The sequence below is a fragment of the Talpa occidentalis genome, unplaced genomic scaffold, assembly GCF_014898055.3.
Source record: "Talpa occidentalis isolate TD23 unplaced genomic scaffold, MPIMG_talOcc4v2.1 talOcc4.3, whole genome shotgun sequence".
Lineage (NCBI taxonomy): Eukaryota > Metazoa > Chordata > Mammalia > Eulipotyphla > Talpidae > Talpa > Talpa occidentalis.
Window position 1 is genome coordinate 30190381 of NW_023603184.1, and position 24966 is coordinate 30215346.

Here is a 24966-nt window from a genome sequence, read left to right on the forward strand (position 1 = left end):
CGCCGCGGAGGCGGGGGCCCCGGGAACGCCGGGGCAGGGGCCGAGCGAGCGCGTCCGGCCGCGGCGCCCCGCGCGGGGCGAGCTGTGTCCCGCGGCCCCCCGGGTCCCGGCCATGAGGAGGGACGAGCGAGACGCCAAAGCCATGCGGTGCCCGCCGCCGCCGGACGGGCCGCCTCGCCCCCCGAGAGCCTGCGGAACGGCTACGTGAAGAGCTGCGTGAGCCCCCTGCGGCAGGACCCGCCGCGCGGCTTCTTCTTTCACCTCTGCCGCTTCTGCAACGTGGAGCTGCTGCTGCCGCCGCCGGCCTCCCCCGGCAGCCGTGCCGCGGCTCCCCCTGTTCCCGGGCGCGCCTCTTGCTGGGCGCCCTGGCCGCCTTTGTCCTCGCCCTGCTGCTCGCCTCGGGGCGCGAGGGCTGGGCTGCACGGGCCGCCGCGCTGCGGACCCTGCTGCGCGTCTGCTCGCACAGCCTCAGCCCGCTCTTCAGCATCGCCTGTGCCTTCTTCTTCCTCACCTGCGTCCTCGCCCGGACCCCGCGGGGCCCCGGGCCGGGCCGGGGCGGCGGCGGCGACTCCTGGTGGCTCCTGGCGCTGCCCGTCTGCTGTTACCTGGGGGACCTGTTGGTGTGGCCGTGGTGGTCCTGGCCCGAGGGGGACGGACGCGCCGGGGCCCCCGCGCCCCCTTCGCCCACGGCGGTGGCGGGCAGGTTGTTCTTGGTGCTGAGCCTCGTGGGCTTGCTGATGCTCGCGTGGCCCGGGAGGCTCCAGCACAGCTCCGTGGTGCTGCTCTTCTCCAGCTTCGTCTGGTGGGTCTCCTTCACCAGCCTCGGGGCGCTGCCCGCTGCCCTCCGGCCGCTGCTCTCCTGCCTGGTCGGGGGCGCCGGCTGCCTGCTGGCCCTGGGGTTGGATCACTTCTTTCACCTCAGGGAAGCGCCTCATCATCCTCGGCTGTCCGCAGCCGGGGAGGAAAAAGTGCCTGTGATCAGACCCCGCAGGAGGTCGAGCTGCGTGTCGTTCGGAGAAAGTTCAGCCAGTTACTCTGGAGGTTGCAAAATGTTCAGGAGACCTTCGCTGCCTTGCATTTCCAGAGAGCAGGTAGGTCGCCAGAAAGCAAGGTTTGTAGCGAAGCGAGCGCGGTTTTATGGCTTCAAGCCCCCAGTTGAATTGGCATACTTGAAAGCATGTTAATTTCCAGGGTGAAAAAAAGTTTTATTCTGGAAAGAACGCCTAAGTACAAGAAGCCTTTTTTTTTTTTTTTTAAAGAAGAGTGCACTGTCCTTTATCTTTACTAGAAATGAAATAGGCTAATCATATTGCACCTTTAAAAGACTTTGTGCAACACACGAGTTCTCAGATGCGAACTTAGTTTGCGATTTAATATTGATAGAGTGACTGCTCCCACGCGGGCATACTCTGATGGGGTTCTCTTTGGTGCCACTTATCTCTTGCCTTGGTAATGCTGATGTCTCCCCAAAGATAACATACAACTATTAGAATGAGTGACTGTGTATATGAATTTTAATCAGTGTGGTTTCATTATTTTTGGTAGTTGAAAGGAGGTTTCTGAGCTCTCACAATGATCAGCGTTGGAACTGAGACTTGCTAATTAAGATGAGAAGACTTTTGGAAGTAATTTTTAAGAGGTTTCTCTTCTCTCACCGCCACCCCCCGCCCCGAATTTTAGCCATATAGGCTAATACAGTGTTTTACAGACTAACTCATGTCTTGTGTATTTGTTGCATAATTAGGAGAATGTTGTAATAATTTAACCTTTAAACTTGGTAATGTTTGGAAAGTTACCAAAAGCATTTCCATTTCTCCCTGTAGATTTGTATGTTTTTGTTTTTAAGAAATTGAAATCATCCTCAGGGGATGAGTTTGTACCTTTATATAGCCTAGCAAATGTTACCTGTTCTGCATCACCCAGAAACTCAATAACTACTATTCATTGAACATTTACTCAATGCAAAACACTTTGTGTATATTGTCTTCAGTCCTTACAAACCCCTGTATGGTGCATGACATTAACTTCAATTTAGGGATGAGCAAATTAAAGCTAATAGAGATCACCCAACTTCACACCTCTAGTAAGCGGAAGCATTGGGATTTGAACGTAGAAGTTTCAGCTTTCAGTGCTGTAGTCTGAGCAGCTAGAAGGGTGAATGAAGGTAGAGGTTTTGTTTGAGAGTAGTAGTCTATGTATATTCTCTTGGTTTTCAAACTTTCTGAATAACACGATGTTTTACACTGGGACCCCCTAAGTATATTTGAAAGAAAAGTTTCTTTTACGTCTGAGGCTCCCTTATTTTTCCCCTTCTCTTCAAATAATCTACAAAATGCTTAACGTTGCTGCATAATGCTCCACTGAGACAGCACTTTGCTTCCTGAAAAGTGTTTTGAGTAGCTGTTTTGTGGTCTCTAGTCATTTGGCCACATGCTTGAAAAACTGTTCAAAAGTGGTAAGTCTTTTGTTTTCTCAGTCTGCTGCTACTGCTAATAGACAGTACTTAGAAAAACATGTATCAGGAGAAAGATTGCTTTGAAAGCATTCACTATGGAGCAAAGTAGTATCAGCTATTTTCATAGATTAGAATAGCATTTCATGATTGACTCTGTGTAAAGAGATTGCATTTCTTAATGCTGGAAAAACATCTTAGCAGTTTTATCGCATTTGGGACAGTTTTCCTGAACTTCACGGCACTATAGTTTAACATATTTTAATTGAATGTTGTGTAGTCAGTTATGACTGTTGCCTTGTAAATTGAAAATTCCTGGTCTTAATCCTAGTCTGATGCTCTTTCCATCACAACCTTTAACTAGATGCAGTGTTGTTACGCTAGCTATCTTTTTATTAGTTGTATTAGAGGAAAATAAAATTTGTACTTTTGAAAGGGGCGTATTTTCCTAGTGGAGAAAACTCTTATTTACATTCAACTATGAATAGGAGCATTTTGATTGTCTTAAACATATAATAGTTCAAGGTTTTAGAATGGCTACCTAATGATCAGTGTCATGCTATTTTTGTATTACTAGAAGTTACTAGATACTTTTAATTTAACAGTGATTATAATAATACTTTCTACTTATTCATGTTCCTGAAGTTTAACCATGGATCTGTGGTTTTTGTTTGCATGTATTTTATATTAAAAGAAATTGAGAGGAAACTGGCACTTTTATGGAAGTGCTCTGTTTTGTCTATCACATTGTAAGATCACTTTCTTGTTTCAGAAAGTGAAGGAGCACAAAAAGATTGTGGATAGAACTTGATATAGGGGGAAATGCTCTGGGTTCATAGGCAGCAGTTCGAGGGTAAAAGTCTTGGTTTTACTCTGTAATCTTGGAAAAGTCAATGTTTCTGAGTGTCCATATTGTGTCGAATCAGGGTATCCCAGTAGATGAATTCTATGATAGCTTCCAGATTTAGACTTTACTTCTTTTAGTTTGTTTACACTTTTTGTGAAGTATAAATAAAACATTACAAGTTAGTAGTTCTTGTAGATTTACTTATCTGTGATGTTGACACTGCTGGCCTTTAATTTTTTAAGGTGTAATAACTGGAAAAGATAAGCAAATATTTTGTATTTTTGTAGTAGAGAGAAATATTCATTTTTGGATCGATAACACAATTATTACACTTTACTTTCTGTAAGGGTTTAAACATTTTTATTAACATCTAACGTAATTCTTAACTCTTGGGGTATTATGCTAGGCTCTGTGTTGAAAATTAATGGTATATGTTTGTAAAATATTTGATTTTCGTAATTAGATTTATCTTATTTGCTGTCAATGCTATGTATGTGTCTATTCTTAACTATTTTTTTTTTTTCTTAGCAAAGAGTGTAAGGGATTTAAATTTTAAATCTGGTTACTGTTGACTATGTTCTGTCTTGGTGGAATGGAAAGAGGCACTAAGTTTGTAGTATATGGAGACAGATGAGACTAATAGGAAGTTATAAAAATCTGTTGTCTATTACATAGAAGCTTGACTAGAATTTAGCAATTTATCAGGAGGTAGATGAAACTAATAGGACATTATAAAAACCTGTTCTCTACATTGAAGTTTGACTCAGAACTTAACAAACTACTTGTCTATACCATTTTAATTGTCTATTCTACAATGTAGTTTTCAGCTTTTCATCCAGATTATTTTGTATATAATAGGCTAGGTAAATAGCCTAGGTAAATGAGGTTTTGAAAGGTGTAACTTAGCCTGTGAGATATTTTTTTATACAGAAAATGCTAAGTGTTTTCTAAATGGTTAGGTAAATATTTTAAAATTCTGTGGCCTTAAGGACCATAAATATAATTTAAAGTGTTAATTTTATTTGAAAAAAAGTATACATACACATGTAGTGTGAAGACTTAAAAAAAGATTTTAAAGTTTAGGTGATTATTTATTTCCCTAAGGAATTTGCAAGGCATACCTTACTGTTCATTTCTCTAAGAATACTGTGGTCTTTGTGAAATTTATTTTATGATTTCAAATTAGTGTTTTATTCTAATTTTATATTAGTATTTTGTAGTGAAATACAACCTAGGTAAGAATATGCTCTGTTTTGTAAATATTGTAGGTACTCTGCCATCAGTTATCCTTCAGAAACACAGATTTGGTCAAAAGACTCACTCTTTTAAAAATCTCTTATGGCTTTTGGTTGTTCACAGGGTCAAATTTATGCCTTGTTTGCCATGTCCTACTTAACTTGCTTTTAGCTCTTTTTTGTTTTTTGTTTTTTCCTTAGTTTTCTGGATGTGGGAAAGACAGGTCTTTTTTTTTTTTTTTTTTTAAAGATTTTATTTATTTATTTATACAAGCACTGGGTACAGTCAGAAGCGCGGGAGGGTGAGAGAATTCACCAGAGCTGGAGCAGGGAGCAGAGCAGACCGACTGACAATACACTGCTGAGGAGAGCAGCGGGCAGCAGGAGAGGTCTGCGCACCATGGGGACCCTTGCCTGGCGGCGGGGGATCGAACCTGCGCTGCAGAGGCTGCAGGCAGCTTCGCAGTCCAGCGCTCAACCACTGCACCACTGGGGAGGTCCTGTTTTGTTTTTTAAAAGCCACCTATGATTATGGAACACTCCCTCCCTTCCTCCATCCTTGGTTCTAGTTCTCTATTTGAGGACTGCTTATTTTCAACTTATATATTTTTTTTTTTTCCTTCTGCTTTTATCATTTACCTGGTCGAAATCTCCTTTAAGGAATAAATAAGATGGCATTTAGACAGTAGTGTGATATTTAAATTAATGTGTAAGTTGAGAACCAAACACCTTATAGTACAGTTGACCATATATACAAATATAAGTTGACAAATGATATGAAGCAGTGATGCTGTGCAATAGAGTATTTTCATTATATCACCAAAATAGTAACATGTCCACAGTTTATGTTTCTCAGTCTGCGTGGAAGGCAGACAGGGCCAGCTATACGTGAAACTGTGAAACTCGTCCTCAGACTTTTCCTCTTCCTCAGTGGCAGGCCCGTCTCTGATTCTCTTTCCTTCCCCTCTTTCAGTTATTCAGTAAGCTTGTGTTCCTAGAACATTCCCATGCCTTCTAGACTCCATCCCAAGCAGGATGAATCTATATTTGCTGAAAAAAAGTTTATTTTAAAATCAACATAACTGTTTGCATAGATATAAAAGAGATTAAGAGTTTATTTAATTGAACTATGCTCATTGTATAGGAAGAAATTCAACTCCAGTGAGAAAAAAACACCATTTCCAGGTTAAGCAAGGAGGTGTTGGAACACAGGGACGAGAATATAGGTTTGACTCCTAGTCCATTTGTGCTTTCACTAAATAGCTTATGTACCTGTAGGCACAGTTTTCTAAGACAGTTCCTAGGTGGCGAATGATGTGCCTCATTATAGGAGGTTGGGATAAACGTGGGAGAGATAGAAGGGACTTTGAAGATCACAGTGTTCATAATGACTAAAGATAAACCTAGTGTACCCAGTGTAGTTATCTCAGGGTGACTTGAAGGGTGCAGCCGGCTCAAGCTCAAGCACCTTAGAGGTGAGGAAGAAGGGGAGAGGGTAAGAAGAATGGAAGCGAATTGACTATTGCCTACTTACAGGCAACATAAACAAAACAAAAGAAACATAAAACATAAACAAAAGAAACCAAACAATTGTGTTAGCCACGCAAAACTTTAGGAGAGCTGAGTTCTGTCTGTGTGTAATTCCTGACGGTTTACAACATTGGATTTTTTTTAATAAGCTGATTCATGTATATTTGAGTGATTGTTAGAAGCCTGCTGTTGAACTTGGTGCAGAGGAATGTATTTTTCTTTTTTCTTTTTTCATTTTGAACCTAGAATTTTCTCTCCAGTATTGATTCATCTAGCAGGTATCTTATTTTTATAGATTTTTCCCTCCTCTACCATCTACAGTATATTGTTTGACTTAAATTTACATAGTATTTACATTTTAATGAGAATTGTCGTATATAAAAGTCTGTACACAGGTATACTTTTATATGGCTTACAGAAGAAAATAGAACAAAAAAAGAAAGTTATGTATTCTCAGCTCATTTCCTTTGAATTCTTGTAACCTCTTTTACTTTCCTTTCTTTCTGCCCCAGAGATAATGGTTCTATCATCATTATTTTTTGTTATTCATTCCCTTATTCATTTTTATAATTATAACCCCCATGAATGTACTTCTAAATAACGTTGTTAGTATTGCTTGCTTTTGATCTTTAAATCGAATCATATGTGAATTTTTTTTTTCTTTTTTTTTTATTTTATTTTATTTTATTTTTTTTTAAATATTAAATTTTATTTTTATATTCCCCCATACAATTGCAAACGCCCCATTCTGACCCCAATCCTTCCCCTCCCGCCCCCCACCCCCAAAAAGTGTCTCTGGTTCATAGTTTTTTTGTTGATTTTGATTTTCACTTTCTTATATTCATTTTCCTGGTCCCTTATTTAAGTTTTCTAGATTCCTGCTATGAGTGAGACCATCCGGTACATATGTGAATTTTTTTCTAACTTTTTTTTGCTTGATGTCTCCTGAGATTCCATATTGAAATGGATACTAGTAGTTTTTTTTTCTTTTTTCTTTGTTTTTTAATAATTTATTTATTTATGCATACAACAACTGGGGTACAGGCCAGAGGTGTGGGGGGTGAGAGGATTCCCCAGAGACAGAGTGGGGAGCAGAACAGGCAGATTGACTGAAATACACTGTTAAGGGGAGCAGCAGGTGAGACAGGAGAGGTCTCCTGTGTCATGTGAGTAGCTCCCTGGCCAGGGATTGAATGTGCTACAGTGGCTGCAGATAGCTTCGTAGGTTGCGCCTTAACCCCTTGCACCACCAGGGAGGCCCTGTTGTTTTTCTTTTTTCAATACCATATAATAGTTCACTGTATAATGATAGTAAAATTTATCCATTCCACTGTTCATGGACCGTTGAGTGATTTTCATTTCTTTTGCCTATTATGTGCAGTGCTACTATGAAAATTATTGTAAATGTCTCTTGGTGTATGTGTGCATCTAGAGGTAGAATTGTTGAGTTGCAAGGTATGCTCATATTCAAAACTAGGATACTATGAAAAGTTGAATTGCTGTTAAATATGGTTGCAGCATTTTTGCTTTTGCTATAGCAGTCTATAAAAATGGTCTCAAACAAATGATTCCTATTTTCTGACTTTAATTTTTGTTAGACTAGTAGTTATGAAATGGTATTTCTTTTTTTTTTTTTAAAAGATTTATTTATTTATTTATTTATTTACTTCTGACTGGGTACAGTCAGAAGCGCGGGAGGGTGAGAGAATTCACCAGAGTCAGAGCAGGGAGCAGAACAGGCAGAAGGACCGAAGTACACTGCTGAGGGGAGCAGCGGGCGGCAGGAGAGGTCTGCACACCATGTGGGACCCTCCTCCAGTGGCCGGGGAGCAGCCAGGGATTGAACCAGCTGCGGCAGCTTCGCAACCCGGCGCTCAACCGCTGCGCCACCGGGGAGGCCTATGAAATGGTATTTCTTTTTAAAGTTTTGCCTTTCAAGTGCTTTTTGACCATATAGCATTGGGTTATATGTGTGAAGAATGTAGAGATGCAGTCTCATTTTTTTATCCATATGGATAAATGGCAATACAATTTTTTTTAAAGATTTATTAATTTATACAAGCACTGGGGCACAGACCAGAGGTGAGGGAGGGCAAGAGAATTCACCAGAGACAGAACAGGGAGCAGAACAGGCAGACGGACTGAAGTACACTGCTGAGGGGAGCAGCGGGCGAGACAGGATTGGTCTGCCTCGCCATGTGGGAATCTCCCTGGCCAGGGATTGAACTCACGCTGCTTGTTTCCTATTTTATTTATGTTGGCTGAAATATAGGTTAGTATTTCTTTGAGTTTCTTTCTTGTTATTTTCCTGGCTTTGTATTTGGGAAACTAAAGCATTAATTTTTAGCTTTTTCATTGTATGCTTTTAAGATTATACTTTCCTCTCTAAATATTGTTTTAGTTGAATCTCTCGAGGTTTTGTTTTATTTTTTTAAAGATTTATTTACTTATGCATACAAGAACTAGGGTATAGCCCAGAGGTGCGGTGGGGGGTGGCGGGTGGGGGGTAGGTGAGAGGATTCATCAGAGAGAGTGGGGAGCAGAATAAGTGGATCTACTGAAATACACTGATGTAGGGAATAGCAGGCAAGACAGGAGAGGTCTGCTGCACTATGTGGGTAGCCCTCTGGCCAGCCGGGGATTGAACTCATGCTGCAGAGGCTTCAGAGAGCTTCACAGTGCTGTGCTTAACCCCTTGCGCCACCAGGGAGACCCTGAATCTCACAAGTTTTAATGTGTTGTATTGTTATGGTTCAGTCCTAAGCACTTTCTAATTTTAATTTTCCCTTTTAACTAACATGTTGTGCTTAGAAATAAAAAAAAAATGCTAATCATCTGCAGATTTTCTAGTTATTTCATGGTGTTGATTTCTTATTCAATTACCTGTGGCCAAGAAATGTGGCCTAACATGGTTTTAATAAATGTATTATGTGCTTGAAAATGACATGTATTTTTCAATTGTTAGGTACAATATTTGTTAGCTGGAAGATTGTAGGTAAAAGGTGGTAAAATGGTCTCGTCATGTCTTCATTGTCCTTATTGATTTTTGTATCTTTCTGACCCATCAGTAACTAGAGAGAGTGTTAAAAATTTCACTTTGCTGGTAGATTTGTCAATTTCACATGTATGGAGAATAGAACATTTTGAATTGGATGGAATTACTTATTAAAGGAACAACAAAAAGGTGTATGAGAGCAATTTCAAATGTCTAAAGAGTTACGGGTAGGAAATAATGAAAAATTAGCTTATTCCAAGTTCATATATATTTATAAATTGTGTCTTACATATGCCAGATCTCAGAAATACTAAAATGATAAATAATTTGTAAATATATGTTAACTCTGATGAAACTAAAACCATATTCAGGGCCTCCCTGGTGGCATAAGGATTAAAGTCTCAGCGCTACCAAGCTATAGCCAGCCATTGCAGCATGCGTTCGATCCTCAGCCAGGAGCTACCTTACATGATATGGTGCCTGTAGGGGAGACCTCTCCTGTCTCCCCTGCTGCTCCCCTCAGTATTTCAGTAGATCCGCCTGTTCTGCTTCCCCCTCTGTCCTCTTACCCTCTGCACCTCTGGCCTGTACCCCAGTTCTTCTATGCATAAATAAATTTAAAAAATCTTTAAAAAAATAAAAATATACTCAAAGATGTGATCAAAACAGGAAGCTTTTATACCTTGTAGACTAAGAAACAATAAATTCGTGAAGAATTGACAAAAGAAAGGGTTTGGGCTGTACATCCTGCAAAGACAGCAGTATAGTTAAGATTGTATTCTTTCCATTTGGCATCTTCTTTTAATATTGTTTGTAAGATTCAGCCATGTGACTGTAAATACCTCCTTTTCTTGTCCTGTAGGCTGTAGTATTCTATTACATGAACACTCAGTTGATTTATCCACTGTGCTGTAATAAATATTTAGATTGTTTCAAATTTTGACTATTAAAAATAATGCTACATGGGGGAAAAACTCTATAGATAAATGAGATGTTCACCATAATGGTTCAACATGAGCAATCAGATATAGATACACTGTACATCCTGTAAAGTGAAGATATATTAAGTCTGTAGATATTCTGTTTCTATAAATTTGATGACTTTAAATTTTCATATAGATGGAACCATATAGTATTTTACCTTCACATTTGTATATGCATTTGTATATGCACATATAACATAACTTTTACATTTGTCTACATACATATAACATTTGTATACACACAAGTAACATTTTATGTTATACATTTTTAAATTTGTTTACACACATATAGCATACATTTATATGTATACACACATATAACATAACTCAGATGAAAATGAGGGACATTTCTTGTACCCTGGTGACTCCCTCATTTTCTCTCCCAGTTGATATCCTGTGTCTGGGAATGTACACAAAGGTTTTGAACAAAACTAAAATTTGCGTTTTATATCATTTTCTGTGTTGTGAAGTATTCCTCTTTTGATGTTTCAATGTTATTTTTTCCATTTTTTCTTGAAACATTTAGTGCTGTAGGCAAGTAGTTAATGATTTGGGAGATTCAAAGATGAATAAAACCTTTTTCCATCAGAAAACTTGGGGTCTGCTGGCAATTACATTCCTAGGGATTTACCCAAAGGACACAAAAACATTGATTCACCTGTACCCCTATGTTTATTGCAGCACTATTTACAATAGGTAAAATCTGGAAACAACCTAAAGGCCCCAAAATAGATGACTGGATCAAGAAGATGTGGTATATATACACAATGGAATATTATTAAGCAATCAAAAAAGATAAACTCATGCCATTCTCAGCAACATGGATGGAGGTAGAAGGAATTATGCTCAGTGAAATAAGCCAGAAAGAAAAAGAAAAATATCGGATGGTTTCACTTATAGCAGGAATATATAAAGGTCCAGTTGACAGGTGCTTTTAAGTTTTAGCCTGTGGTAGAGGGACATTGCTAACCAGATAGGACTTTTTGTGAGAGCAGGGGAGTAAATACCTCAAACTCACTCTCTTCCTGCCTTTTATTCTCCTGCCAGTGTCTGCCATTGGCTGACTCTACCTGAAGACAGGCAAAGGATACTTACCTATGATAAGTCTATTCAGTACTGATTCCTGGGACACAGAACAGAGGAAAGAAGAGTGAAAATGGATCTGGAGAGGCAGATGAACTATACCCAGCACAAGTGGCTTTTTGAGGACACAAAAAGACTGTATCAATTTCTGCAGAAGTGAAGAAATGATCACTTAGGAAGAGAGAATAGTGTAAACAGAGGTAGGGGAGTGTTGAAATAGTGTTCAAAAGCTAGAAAGTGTTTCAGATAGTTGGAAGTGTATGCTGAATAAAGAACAATAGGCCATGAAAATGAAAAGATAGGTTAGTATTTGAAGAGAAATGCTAATTTTTACACTGCTTTTCCTTTTATTAAGTGTTGTATTATATCATACTTTTTATAAATGCATAAGAATAAACATCGCCTTCATCTCTAAGTAGAAGATAATGGGTCATGTTTTTTTGCTTTAACATTGTGATCAGAGTGATTTACACAGTGACCTAAACTAAATAGCAGAAGGATCCTGAGTCATTTAGAGTGAAGCTTCCAATTCAGGATGTAGACTCTGAGGTGAAGCTGTCTGCCTTTGAAATCTGGCACCACCACTTTCCAGCTTCATGACTTTAGGCAAGTTACCTAATCTAGGCCTCAGTTTTCTCATTTGTAAAGTAAGCTATCTTAGTTGCTTTATCATAGAACTAGAAAAATGATTAAATGAGTGATTCATATAAATTAGATAGCTCAGAGTGCAGCAGACACTCTGAATAAATTTGGCCTTTAAAGAAAAACAAAATTTGCATCAGAAGATATAGCTGTCTTCAAATATTTGAAAGATTGCCACATGAAATAGGGATTAATTTTCTTATTTTCATGAGCAACTTTGGCATCCAAACTAACACTAATGTGTGTAACAGGTAAACAGGTTTTAGATTAATATGAGAGAGTTGTTTTGATCATGTAAAATTGCTTGAGTTGGAATGGGTTAACTCATGAGATAATGACTTGCATGCCCAGGGAAGTGTTCAAGAAAAGAATGGGGATGTTTGAAAGTATATTCGTGCCTCAGGTTGGTGAAAATGAGATAAAATTGTATTCCAAATTGCATGCTTTGGTTTATTCCTTTTTATTGTTGAGTAATAGTTCATTGGTTGAACCTACCAGTTTATCCTTCACTTGTTGAAGGATATCTAGGTGGTTTTCCAGTTTTGTTGACTACAAGTAGAATTTATTGGTTGACTATAAATAGAAATTTCCATTTTGTTGATTATACAGTATAGGATTTTTGTGAAAACACAAATTTTTATTCTCTAGGTAAATATCTAAGAATAGGATTGCTGGGTCACGTGGTAAATATATGTTAAACTTTATTGGAAGCTGCCAGATTATTTTCTAGTGGCTGTGCTGTTTTTCAGTCTTACCAGTGAAGTTCCAGTAACTTCACACCCACACCAGTACTTGGGTTTTGTTAGTATTTTATTTTGATCAGTCTAATAGGCATGTAATGGTATCTCATAGTTTTAATTCACATTTCCATATTTGCTAATGATTTTTTGATATCTTTTTATTTTTTTAAAGATTTATTTATTTATTTATACATACAAGCACTGGGTACAGTCAGAAGCACGGGAGGGTGAGAGAATTCACCAGAGCCAGAGCGGGGAGCAGAGCAGGCAGAAGGACCGAAGTACACTGCTGAGGGGAGCAGCGGGCTGCAGGAGAGGTCTGCGCACCATGTGGGACCCTCCTCCAGTGGCCGGGGAACAGCCGGGGATTGAACCAGCGCTGCAGAGGCTGCGGGCAGCTTCGCAACCCAGCGCTCAACTGCTGTGCCACCGGGGAGGCCCAATTTTTTGATATCTTTTCATGGATTTATTTGCAACTGTATATTCTTTTTGGTGAAGTGTGGATATAAGTCTTCAAATCTTTTGTTGATAATGTGATTTACAAATGTTTTCTCCCCATCAGTAGTGTTTTTCAGAGAACAGAAGATTGTAATTTTGATAAAGTTCAATTTATTTTTTCTTTTACAGTTTATGCTTTTGATGACATGTTTAAAAAGTCTTTCCCTAACACCAGGCCGTGAAGATCTTCTCATGATTTTTTTAAAAAACCTTTATAGTTTTATGTTTTACCTGTGGATTTATTTTGAGCTGATTTTTGTTTGCAGTGTTAAGTTTAGGTTCATTTTTTCCCTACATAGTTGTTCTAATGTCATTTGTTATAAAAAATCTCCTTTCTTCAATGAATGGCATTAGTATGTTTGTCAGAAAGCATTTTGTCTTCTTTATGTGGATTTGTTTCTGTCCCACTAATAAATGTGTCTTTCTCTTTGCCATAACTACACTGCCTTGATTACTGTAAATTGTGTAATGTGAATCTTCCAACTTTTTTTTTCAAAATCTTTTCGTTTTTAATTTTCTTTTTCTTATTTATGCATACAAGAACTGGGGTGTAAGCCAGAGGTGTGGGGGGTGAGAGGATTCACCAGAGACAGACTAGGGAGCAAAACAGGCAGATCTGCTGAAATACACTGCTGAGGGGAGCAGCAGGTAAGACAGGAGAGGTCTGCTGCGCCATGAGGGTTAGCTACCTGGCCAAGGATCGAACTTGTGCTGCAGTGGCTGGGGAGAGCTTCATAGTGTGAGACTTTAATCCCTATGCCACCAGGGAGGCCCCCAAAATAATTTTTATTCTTTTTCTTCTACATATAAAGAACTTGTTTACAACTATGAAAAACGGCTGTATTTTGATTATCATTTCATTATCATAAGGATCAATTTATTATTTACCTAACAGATTGCTGTTGCCTCTTCTCAGATCCTGTCAGTGGCATACAATTCAGTTTATTTGTTAGTTAACTAATTGGTTTGCATATAACCTTATGATTATAATTCTAAGGGTAAAATGGATGCTAATTGAAACATTAGGAACTCTCATCACCATTAATTTCCCTTTTTTAACTATGCAAAATAATATAGATTTCTATTATACAGATTCAAAAAGTGTTTGGATAGGAAATATTCCCTTTTTACGTTTTTCTTCGAATATTTGTTCTGTGATAGTAACTTGGAATTATGAAGTTTTCCTTTTCATTTCATGTTATTGAAATTGGTTTTGTTGTTTTTGGTAAAGAAATGAAAACTTTCACTTACATTTGTTTTTTACCATTGGGAAAACATGAATGATTTTAAAAAAACTAGAGGTTTAAATTTAAAACATTTCCCTGTACCGAGCAGTCCATCAATCTTTTAACTATGAAATCTTCATAATTACCAGAGTTGCATGTTTTAAAGCTTAGAGGAAAATGGGCACACTGAATCCTAGCAACTGAAGGCAAATAGATACGTCAGTGCCACGCTTATGTCAGCAGTTTGTCCATTTGCTTGGGAACTCTTTTGTTTTAGTAGTATGTTTTACAATAAGGTCTCTCAGTGGAGCAGCACTGCATGATTGGATATGTACTATGTGTTGCACTTTCTGTATACAGACTTTGACATATGTATGTGTACATACTTATCATCTAGTTATTTGTTACTGACATTTAGTCTTATTTTGTTTCTCAAAAGTGTTTTATTTGCTTATGTCTAATAACTAGCAATAGCCTCTGCATTTCTAATTATGGTGACCTTTATGTAGGGCACTGAGTGTGATTCCAGACAAGTTATTAAAGTTAGATCTGTATGTTGATGAGCCATAGACATTTTTTAAGAGGGAAGCTATTAAATGTGGAATAATGTAGATTTTTCTTGATCAAGGCATATAATTTCATTGTGCCTTAATTTTATTAAAAGTTGCTATAAAGTTTATATACTTGGAGTTTAAAACATCTGCCTTAGTGCTAAAATGAGTACTCCAAGTGTGGTAGGATTTGTATGTTTTTTCTGTGGGGCAGAAATTGTCTAGGTGGAAAAGACCAGTAGGGATTGGATGATTGCAGATTTGGAGCATGCAAAGAGAGAATGAGGTCACATACACCTTAGAAGTTAGTCAATATGTTTCCATCAAGGCTTACTATATGCTTCTGAGAACTTAGGCTCTAGAGATAATCAAGACTGATATCTCCTTGGCCATGGAGTTGATAGTCTAGTCACTCATTTCTTTTTTTTTTTTTTAAGATTTATTTAGTTATGCATACAAGAGCTGGGATACAGGCCAGAGGTGAGGAGGTGAGAGGATTCACCAGAGACAGAGTAGGGAACAAACAGGCAGATTGACCAAAGTACACTGCTGAGGGGAGCAGCGGGCGAGACAGGAGAGGTCTGCTATGCCATGTGGGTTGCTCCCTGGCCAGCCAGGGGGATTGAACTTGTGCTGCAGAGGCTGTGGATAGCTTCATAGGTTGCGCCTTAACCCCAGGGAGGCCCATAGTCACACATTTCTAAAGGGAGAAATATTTGCTTAGAATGTCATAATTAAAGCTTGGGAATGGCGGAGATAGAATTTAGTAAATCAAGGACAAAATGATTCTGTATTGTGCAGGGTTTTAGGAGAAAAGCAAAGATTATGGAAAGTACCTGTATTTATTCATTGACATGATAAAGAGGAGTCAGTGAAGAAAACAGAGTGGTAGGATGTGAAGGATTTACTATGAAGCTAATTAAACTTAAACTCCAAGGCCACTCACTTATATAAATTTCTTCCAAGACTTTGGAAAGAAGGTGTTCACATGACCATCTGTTTCTGTAGAGTTTCTGAAAGTAAGGTATTTTAAGTTAAAATTACTATCACTTTCCTTTCTTGACTCACCCTTATGTCATGTAGATATCACTGAAATGACTGCAGGTATTTTGGGGATACACCTAAGGAAAAGTTGAATTGGGTTTACATTTAGTTTGATTGGATGTATTTATGTGGTTCATTGTCACTTTGGAACTGTTCTGCTATAGTGATGAAATCTAAGAATACTTTTGGTATTCATTGTATTGACTCAATGTTGTGACAGGAAGATGCAAGGCCAGAGATCTTAGGTGATATGATCATGACCTGCTGATACTAGAAGTATATGGGTAGGAGAAGCCAAACATAATTTGAAATATATAGAACCAGAAACTAGTCTGGAGAAAATTCTCCTAAGCACCCAATGTTGTATTTATAATTTGGCTTTTTATTATTCCCTTAAAAATAAAAATTCAAGCCCAATAAATTCAAGCCCACTGAATCATGGAGGTCAAGAGGAGACAATTTAAACATGGAGGATTCATCTTTAATTTGTTTTATTGTTTTTTTTTAAAGATTCATACTTATTTATTTGTGCCTACAAGAACTGAGGTATAGGCCAGAGGTGCAGGGGGTGAGAGGATTCACCAGAGACAGAGTGGGGAACAGAACAGGTAGATCTACTGAAATACACTGCTGAGGGGAGCAGTGGGCCAAACAGTAGAGGTCTGCTGTGCCATGTGGATCAGCTCCCTGGCCAGGGATCAAACTCAGGCTGCAGTGGCTGGAGATAGCTTGATAGCGCAGAGACCTTAACCCCTGAGGTAGCTAAGGAAGGCAGTTTGATTTGGTGGTGGTAATTTTCATGATCTGTAGGAATGAATATGAACTTGGGAGTTGAGGTAGAATAAGTCAAAGAGGAATATTTTTTGGGGAAATCAGGGTCCAGGAAAGGTGTTTGCACACATATACATATGTACACACACTCACACGCTTGTGCTTTCAAGATATATGCCCTCTAAATATGTTAAAGAGAGAAGGATGATCCATATGGCAAAGATGGAAAAATTAGAGATAATAGCAAGAAAGATTAAAGCAGAGCAGAGATAGTAGTGAGAGCAGGGAGATAAAAGGAAATGGAATCATGACGTAGGAGTGCCCTGACAGTAGAATTCAGTGAAGGGGCAAATATTCACCCCTGCATACTTCAGTGCTGTTCTTAGTCATGATGGTATTAGTCCTTTGTTAATGCTGAATACAGTCATTGGTCTTTATAATGCCAGCCTCAAACAATGATGTTTTTCATGATATAAATGAAAGTTAATTATCTGTGTTAGTTTAACATGGTAAACTCAGTCTTCCAAGTTCTTCTATGACTGTGAAATGGTTACTCAAATCAGTTTAAAGATATATATTAATTCTTTTGCTGGCTGAGTTGTAGAAACTAATTATTGTAAAAGATATAAAATAAGATTATTCTCTCAGTTTTATAGATGTCATACAAAGGATGCAAAACTGAGTACCATGTAAGATAGTAATTATTATTTTTTCTATTTATATTTATTAGGTATCCATTATATGCCAAGCTTGGGGGTTAATGCTGGGGATAGAGCAATGAATAACATGGGCATAGTCTTTGCATTTGTGGAACATTCATTCTAGCAATTGTGTCATGAAGAAAAATAAGGAGAGTGAGATTGAAGAGGAATGGAGGAAGATATTTAGATAGTGTGGTTGGAAAACAAGGCTGATATTTACATATCATTTTTGTCAGTGTATTTAGAAAACTACTTTATGCAAACCAAATGTATTTACTAAGGTCAAATCATTTGACAGTGGCAACATTTACTCACCGTTATTTTCTCATTTTTGAGATGATTAATAGCTGTTCCTACTCCTTGCATTTGTTGCAGAATTTTATTCATTTTTTGTGATGAAAATATAAATATTTTTAATTGAGGTTATGTTGCTTTACATCATTGTTTGCATTTTGGGAGTGTAAGAAACTCACTCCCTTTCAAATGTTATTACCATAGTGCTCCCACCACCAAAGCACACATGGGCCACCTAGTGTTGCAGAATTTTAAGTAAAATGGTGTACAAGTGCACACATGTGTGTGTAAAGGTAAATTTTGGCACAGTGAGATAATTTTAACTCCCAGTAAATGTTGATTCTTCCTTTTAGCATGATTGCATTTCCTTTTTTATTATATATGCATTTATGTTTTCCAAATAAGTTTTATTTTAATTTTTATATTCCCCATAAAATTGCAACCTCCTGATTTTGACCCCAACCCTCCTATCCCAGCCCCTACCCTGCCCCGCCAAAGTGTGTCTCTGGTTCATAGTTGTTTGTTGATTTTGATTATAGTTATTCTTTTTCCTGGTCCCTTACTTAGGTTTTCTAGATTCTTGTTATGAGTGAGACCATTCTTTTTCTTTCTGGCTTATTTCACTGAGCATGATCCCTTCCAGCTCCATCCATGTTGCTGCAAATTGCATGTGTTTATCTTTTTTGAATGCTGAGTAATATTCCATGGTGTATATGTACCACATCTCCTTGATCCAGTCATCTATTTTTGGGCATTTGGGGTGTTTCCAAAGCTTAGCTATTGTAAATAGTGCTGCTGTAAACATAGGGGTGCAGGTGCTCTTCGGAATTAATGTTTCTGTGTCCTTTGGGTAAATACCTAGGAGTGGAATTGCTGGATCATATGGAAGCTATCTTTAGTAGGTTGAGGAATCTCTACACAGCTTTCCATAGTGGTTGGATCAGTTTGCACTCCCACCAACAGTGCAGGAGAGTTCTTTTCTCTCCACATCCTTGCCAACATTTGTTGTTGCTAGTTTTTTTTAATATGTGCCATTCTCACTGGTGTGAGATGGTATCTCATTGTAGTTTTGATTTGCATTACCCTGATTGCAAGTGACGTTGAACATTTTTTCATATGCCTGGTGGCCATTTGTATTTCCTCTTTGGAGAAGTTTCTTTCTTTTTTTTTTTTAAACTTTTTTTTTTTTTAAGATTTATTTATTGATTGATTGATTTATACAGCACTGGGTACAGTCAGAAGCACAGGAGGGTGAGAGAATTCACCAGAGCGAGAGCGGGAAGCAGAGCAGGCAGAAGGACCGAAGTACACTGCTGAGGGGAGCAGCGGGCGGCAGGAGAGGTCTGCGCGCCATGTGGGACCCTTGCCCGGCGGCCGGGGATCGAACCGGAGCTGCAGAGGCTGCGGGCAGCTTCGCAACCCAGCGCTCAACCGCTGCACCACCGGGGAGGCCCTGGAGAAGTTTCTTTTTAATTCTTCTGCCCATTTTTTGACTGGATTATTTTCTTTGTTTTTGCTGAGTCTCATCAGCTCTTTGTAGATTTTTGTGATCAGCCCTTTATCATTAGTGCTGGGTGCAAAAATGTTCTTCCAGTCGGTGGGGTTTCTCTTTGTTTTGGTTATTGTCTCTTTTGCTGTGCAGAAGCTCTTTAATTTGATGTAGTCCCAGCTGTTTATCTTTGCCTTCACTATCACTGCTTTGGGTGATGCGTCTGTAAAGATGTCTTTGAGGTGCATATCATGTAGTGTTTTGCCTATATTTCTTTCTATATATTTTATGGTTTCAGGTCTTATGTCTAGTTCTTTAATCCATTTTGAGTTGGTTTTTGTGTATGGTGTGAGGTAGTAGTCAAGCTTCATTCTTTTGCATGTAGCAACCCAGTTTTCCCAGCACCATTTATTGAACAAATTTTCTTTGCTCCAGTGCATATTCTTTGCTCCTTTGTCAAATATTAGTTGACCATAGATATGTGGGTTTATTTTCTGGGCTTTCTATTCGGTTCCATTGGTCCATGTGTCTGTTCTGGTTCCAACCATGCAGTTTTGAATATTATGGCTTTGTAGTACAGTTTGAAATCTGGGAGAGTGTTGCCTCCATTCCCTTCTTTTTTTTTTCAGGAGGGTTTTGGCTATTCGGGGGTTTTGGTAGCTCCATATGAATCTCATCAATATTTTTTCTATTTCTTTGAAGAATGACATTGAAATTTTAATTGGAATAGCATTGAATCTGTAGATTGCTTTTGGTAGGATGGCCATTTTGATAATGTTAATTCTTCCGTTCCATGAGCAGGGGATGTCTTTCCATTTCTTTGTGTCTACTTCTATTTCTTTTAACAGTGTTTTATAGTTTTCTTTGTATAGGTCCTTTACTTCTTTTGTTAGGTTTATTCCCAAGTATTTGATTTTTTTTTTTTTGGTTTCAATAATAAAAGGAATAGTTTTCTTGATTTCTTCTTCTTTTTTAAAATTAAATTAAATTTATTTATTTATACAAGCACTGGGTATAGTCAGAAGCGTGGGAGGGTGAGAGAATTCACCAGAGCCAGAGCAGGGAGCAGAGCAGGCAGAAGGACCGAAGTATACTGTTGAGGGGAGCAGTGGGCGGCAGGAGAGGTCTGTGTGCCATATGGGACTCTCCTCTGGTGGCCGGGGATCGGCCATGGAGCAGCCGTGGAGCAAACTGGAGCTGCAGAGGCTGCGGGCAGCTTTGCAGCCCAGCGCTCAACCACTGTGCCACCAGGGGAGGCCCTCTTGATTTCTTCTTCTTCAGATTTATTGTTTGTGTATAGGAAGGCTACTTATTTTTGTGTGTTGATTTTGTATCCTGCCACTTTACTAAACTGATTGATTAGTTGAATCAGTTTTTCTGTGGAGTTTTTGGGGTTCTCTATGTATATTATCATATCGTCCACAAATAGTGATAGTTTGATTTCTTCCTTGCCTATTTTTCCAAATAAGTTTTAAGATGACCAACACCTCTACTAAATACCTTCTTTCCCTGCATATGCCTCCAAATTGCATATTGAAGTTTCTGATTTTTTTTATTTAGAGATAAAATTTACTTACTTGAAGCATAATGTACAAATGACAGAGTACACTGATCTTGAATGAACTGCTCAGTGAATATTTTCATAGGTATATACATCCAGTTCCAAAATATGACATTCATATCTCACCATAAGAAGTCTTTGTTTATCCTTAGAGATATTACTTCCTTCACATGTAACCACTATTCTACCTACTCTCTCCATCAGTTTGTCTGTTCTTGAATTTCATATAAATTGAATTAGATGATAAATTATCATTACATCTCTTTTCATTTACTGTGAAAATTATGCCTAAAGATTCATCCATGTTATTACATGTACGACTATTTTGTTCTTTTATAGTTCTGTGTAGTATTCCATAGTAGGAATGTACCACAATTCATTCTTCAGTTTGTGGACATTTTAGTTATTCCCATTTTGAGAAGCAATTGTGAATAAAGCTGTTGTAAACATTATATAAAAACATATGTCAATTTTTGTTGACTATATGCCTAGGACTGTGGTTTACTGAATCATAGGGTAGGTGTATAGCTTTAAGAGAAGAAATTGCCAAGCAGTTTTCCAGAGTTATACTAATTTACACACCCAACACTGGTTGATAAGAGTTACACTTTTTCCAGATTCTAATCAATACCTTTAATGGGTATTTTAGCCTTTTTGTGACGTGTATAATAGTGTCATTGCTTTTATTAGCATTTTGATGCTAACAGTGTTTTGAATGCCTTTATGTATGTATAGTGGCCATTTGGATATTTAATGAAATTCCTATTTAGATCTCTTTTCCATTTAAAACATAGATTGTCTTTTTTATAGTTACACATAGTAGTTATTTATATATATTTTTTTAAGTATTCTAGATACAAAGCCTTTGCTGGACTTATATATTAATGATATCTTTTTTTTAAGATTTATTTATTTATACAAGCACTGGGGTACAGGCCAGAGGAGCAGGAATGTGAGAGAATTCACCAGAGACAGAACAGGGAGCAGAACAGGCAGAAGCCGAAGTACACTGCTGAGAGGAGCAGAGGGTGAGACAGGAGAGGTCTGCTGCGCCATGTGGGACTCTCCCTTGCTGGCCAGGAATCAAACCCACAGTGCAGAGGCTGCAGACAGCGTCACAGCGCTGTGCTCAACCTGCTGCACCACCATGGAGGCCCATTAATGATATCTTCTATTGGCTTATGGCTTATCTTTTTGCTCACATAATATATTTTGGGGAATAAAAATTCTTAATTTTAAGAAAGCTGACCTTATCCTTTTTTTTTTTTTTCATTTTGTACGTTAGTAGCTATTAATAGGCCAGTTGCTTTAATTTTAAGTTAGCAGTTAATAGCCTTTTAAATATTAATTTAAAAAAATCTTTGTTTACACAAAGATCATGAAGGTGTGCTCATATTTTCTTCTAGAAGTTTTATAGTTTTGCCTTTTACTTTTTTGGTTTGTGATTTGTCTTGAGTCAATTCTGTGTTAATGGTGTCAGCATGAGAGCAAGGCTCATTGATTGAAAAGACTTTTCCTCCATTCTTTCACCATTGTCACACTATCACTTCATAGTAAATCTTGAAGTTTGGGAATATAAGGCTTTCAACTTTGTTCTTCATAAAGATATAACTTGACTGTTCTAGGGTCTTTGCATTTCCACATAATTTTGGATCTGCTTGCCCATTTCCACAAAAAATTTATTGAGACTCTGATTAAGATTGCACTGGATCTGTAGATAATTTGGGGAGAATTTCTACCATAACAATATTGGGTCTCCAACCATGACTCATGGTATGTTTCTCCATTTATTTATATCTCTAAATTTTTTCTCATTATTGTTTTTTAGTTTTTAGTGTAGCTAGCTGTCTTACCTATCTTATAGAAGATTTACTCATTAGTATTTACTTTTTTGTTATTGTATACTGAGTGGTGTTTTATAAATTTCATTTTCCATTTGTTATGATTATATAGAAATGTAGTAGAAAAGTCCTGAACTTCTGTCAGTCTTACTAAATTCACTTAGTCATTGTAGTTCCTTGCAAGTAGGTTCCTTTGCATTTTCTGTGTATATAATCATGTTAGCTGTGAGAATGACAGTTTTATTTCTTTTTGATCTTTATACTTTCCCACCCTTTTATTGCCTTATTTTAATTACTAGAACCTCCAATGTTAAGTTGAATAGGAAGGATGATAGTGGACAATCTTGTTTTCTTCCCAACTTTCATGGGAAAGTGTTCAACTTTTAACTATTAAGATTGATGTTATCTGGAGTTGGGGTGTGTGTGTGTATTTTTTTTTAATAGATACCTTTTATCAGATTAAAGGTATCTATTTGCATATTGCTGAGAGGTTTTTAAAATGATGAGTGGGTGTTAAAGTTTATCAGATACATTTTTTTTGCATCTGTTGAGATGATCCTAGGAGTCTCTTCTTTATTTTGTTGACATGATGAGTTACTTTGGCTTGCATTTGAATGTCAGACCAACGTATTTTTGGAATAAATCCCACTCGGTCATTTCTTTCATACTTTTTATATATTGCTGGGCTTGCCTTGCTAAATAATTATTTTTAGGATTTTTGTCTATATTCATAAGAGATTTTGGCCTATAATTTTCTTTTAATGTCCATGACAGATGGTGTTAGGGTTAAGCTGGTTTCATTCAATGACTTATGAAGTATTTCCTTTTTACTGCTGAAAAATTGTGTAAGCTTGGTTTCTGCTCATTTTAATCCATATGATTATGTTTTTCTCTCTTGTAAGACTATGTAGTCATCAGATGAAGGTATGAGTTGTCTTTTACAGTTGAGGAAACTGAGGCTCAGAGAAGTTAAGCAGGATTAAGCCCCTGGTAGTTGGTGTCAAAAAAAAAAAAAAAAAAAATCTGTCCTATTCAAAGCCTGTGTTAAATAATGGAGATGAGGGAAAATGACTCAGCAAGTGGTGCTATTGGAGGTGTCAAGAAGCACCAGACGTTGCTTTCTTGAAAGTTTTGAAAACTTACTTTTTGCTGGACTAAGAACCCACACCCCTGACAAATGTTCCTAGTTATTTGTAAGGATTATGACTTAAAGTAGCTAAATTTTATAATTCTCTGTTGTCTGTATCAAATGAAAAATCCATCCATTCCCAAACTGAATAAATCAGTTTATTTCTCTGTGGGAATAAATGGTTACTTGAAATGTGCTGGGATTCCTTTTTCCAAATCCACATAGTCCTGGCAAAAATTCTTTCACTTTGTAGAAGTTAAGATATTTCTAACTTTGACTTTCCCCACCATGTTAAGGTTAAGGAATCAACTCTTCTTATATTAAAGACCCAAAGATATGGGGGGACAGCTTAATATAAGGAAATATAAGGTGACTTTTAAGATTTTTCTAGTACTTTATTTTTCCCCAACGTCATTCATTCTCACCAGAGAGTCATTCTTATTTAAAAAAAGTTAAATTGTTAGTTCACTGGGAGGCATCTTTTTCTTCAGTTAAGTGATGCAAAATACATGAAAAGTTGTACCTTGTTTATTAATTACTAAGTTTCAGGTTTTAGAACAATTATTTACTGATGACTTCTCATCGTGTGGCTATTTACATTTTTTATTTTATGAGTTTCCAGCAAGCTATAATGTTGTTTAGTCACTAAAATTTGTGCAGTGCCAATAACCTTATTTTTTTTAATTCATGTGGATGCCTTCAATAAGTTTGTGTTATTTACAGTTAGCTTAATTAAAAAATATGGCTCTCTTTGAAATTGCTTCTTGTTTTTAAGCCATAAAACATTATTTAGTGAAACTATGAAAGAATAATGTTAGAAGTAGTACTTTTGAGGGAAAAATGTTCTGTATTAAGAAAAAGCTCAAAATTTCAGAACTGAAATCGTTTTAAGAGTTCACTTTATCCTAGTGTCGGATATTGCTATCTTATTAGGATCATATTGTTGATAAATATAGTATTTATTGGTCTCAAAAATTCTTTCTTAATTACTGATATCTCCAACAAAGGAGACATAACTTTAGTTTAAGAGTAAATATTATTTTTAACCATGGTCGCTTTAAAATTGAAGTTAAAGTGTGGTCTGCCTGTCTTTTCCTTCTCTTCTGTTAGGAATAATAGATGTTTATTTTCTTTCTGTTCTATAGATCTAATTGATTAATAGGTGGAATCTAATCAGGTTAATTATTAGCATGAGAATTAAGTATTTCATTTTTGTTTTTTAATAAAGGTAGACGTGAATGGATCTGATAATGTGCCGAATAATAATTTGTTTTAGAGCTTCAGTGTGTTAATGGAATTGGAAATACTTGTTATATATGTTATATTAAAATTCTGAGACAGCCAGAGGCAGTTG

At 37.5% G+C, this 24966-nt stretch overlaps 1 protein-coding gene across 1 annotated transcript in view; it reads left to right on the forward strand.

Annotated features, from left to right (window-relative positions):
• The first annotated feature begins 106 nt into the window (after positions 1–106).
• The window catches only part of PDE3B (phosphodiesterase 3B), a 110935-nt gene continuing 86075 nt past the window's right edge, over positions 107–24966 (forward strand). Inside the window, 3 exon segments of the mRNA XM_037522706.2 lie at positions 107–167; positions 170–310; positions 313–1091. Of these exon segments, the coding sequence (XP_037378603.1) occupies positions 113–167; positions 170–310; positions 313–1091 (975 nt within the window). The 5' untranslated portion in view covers positions 107–112.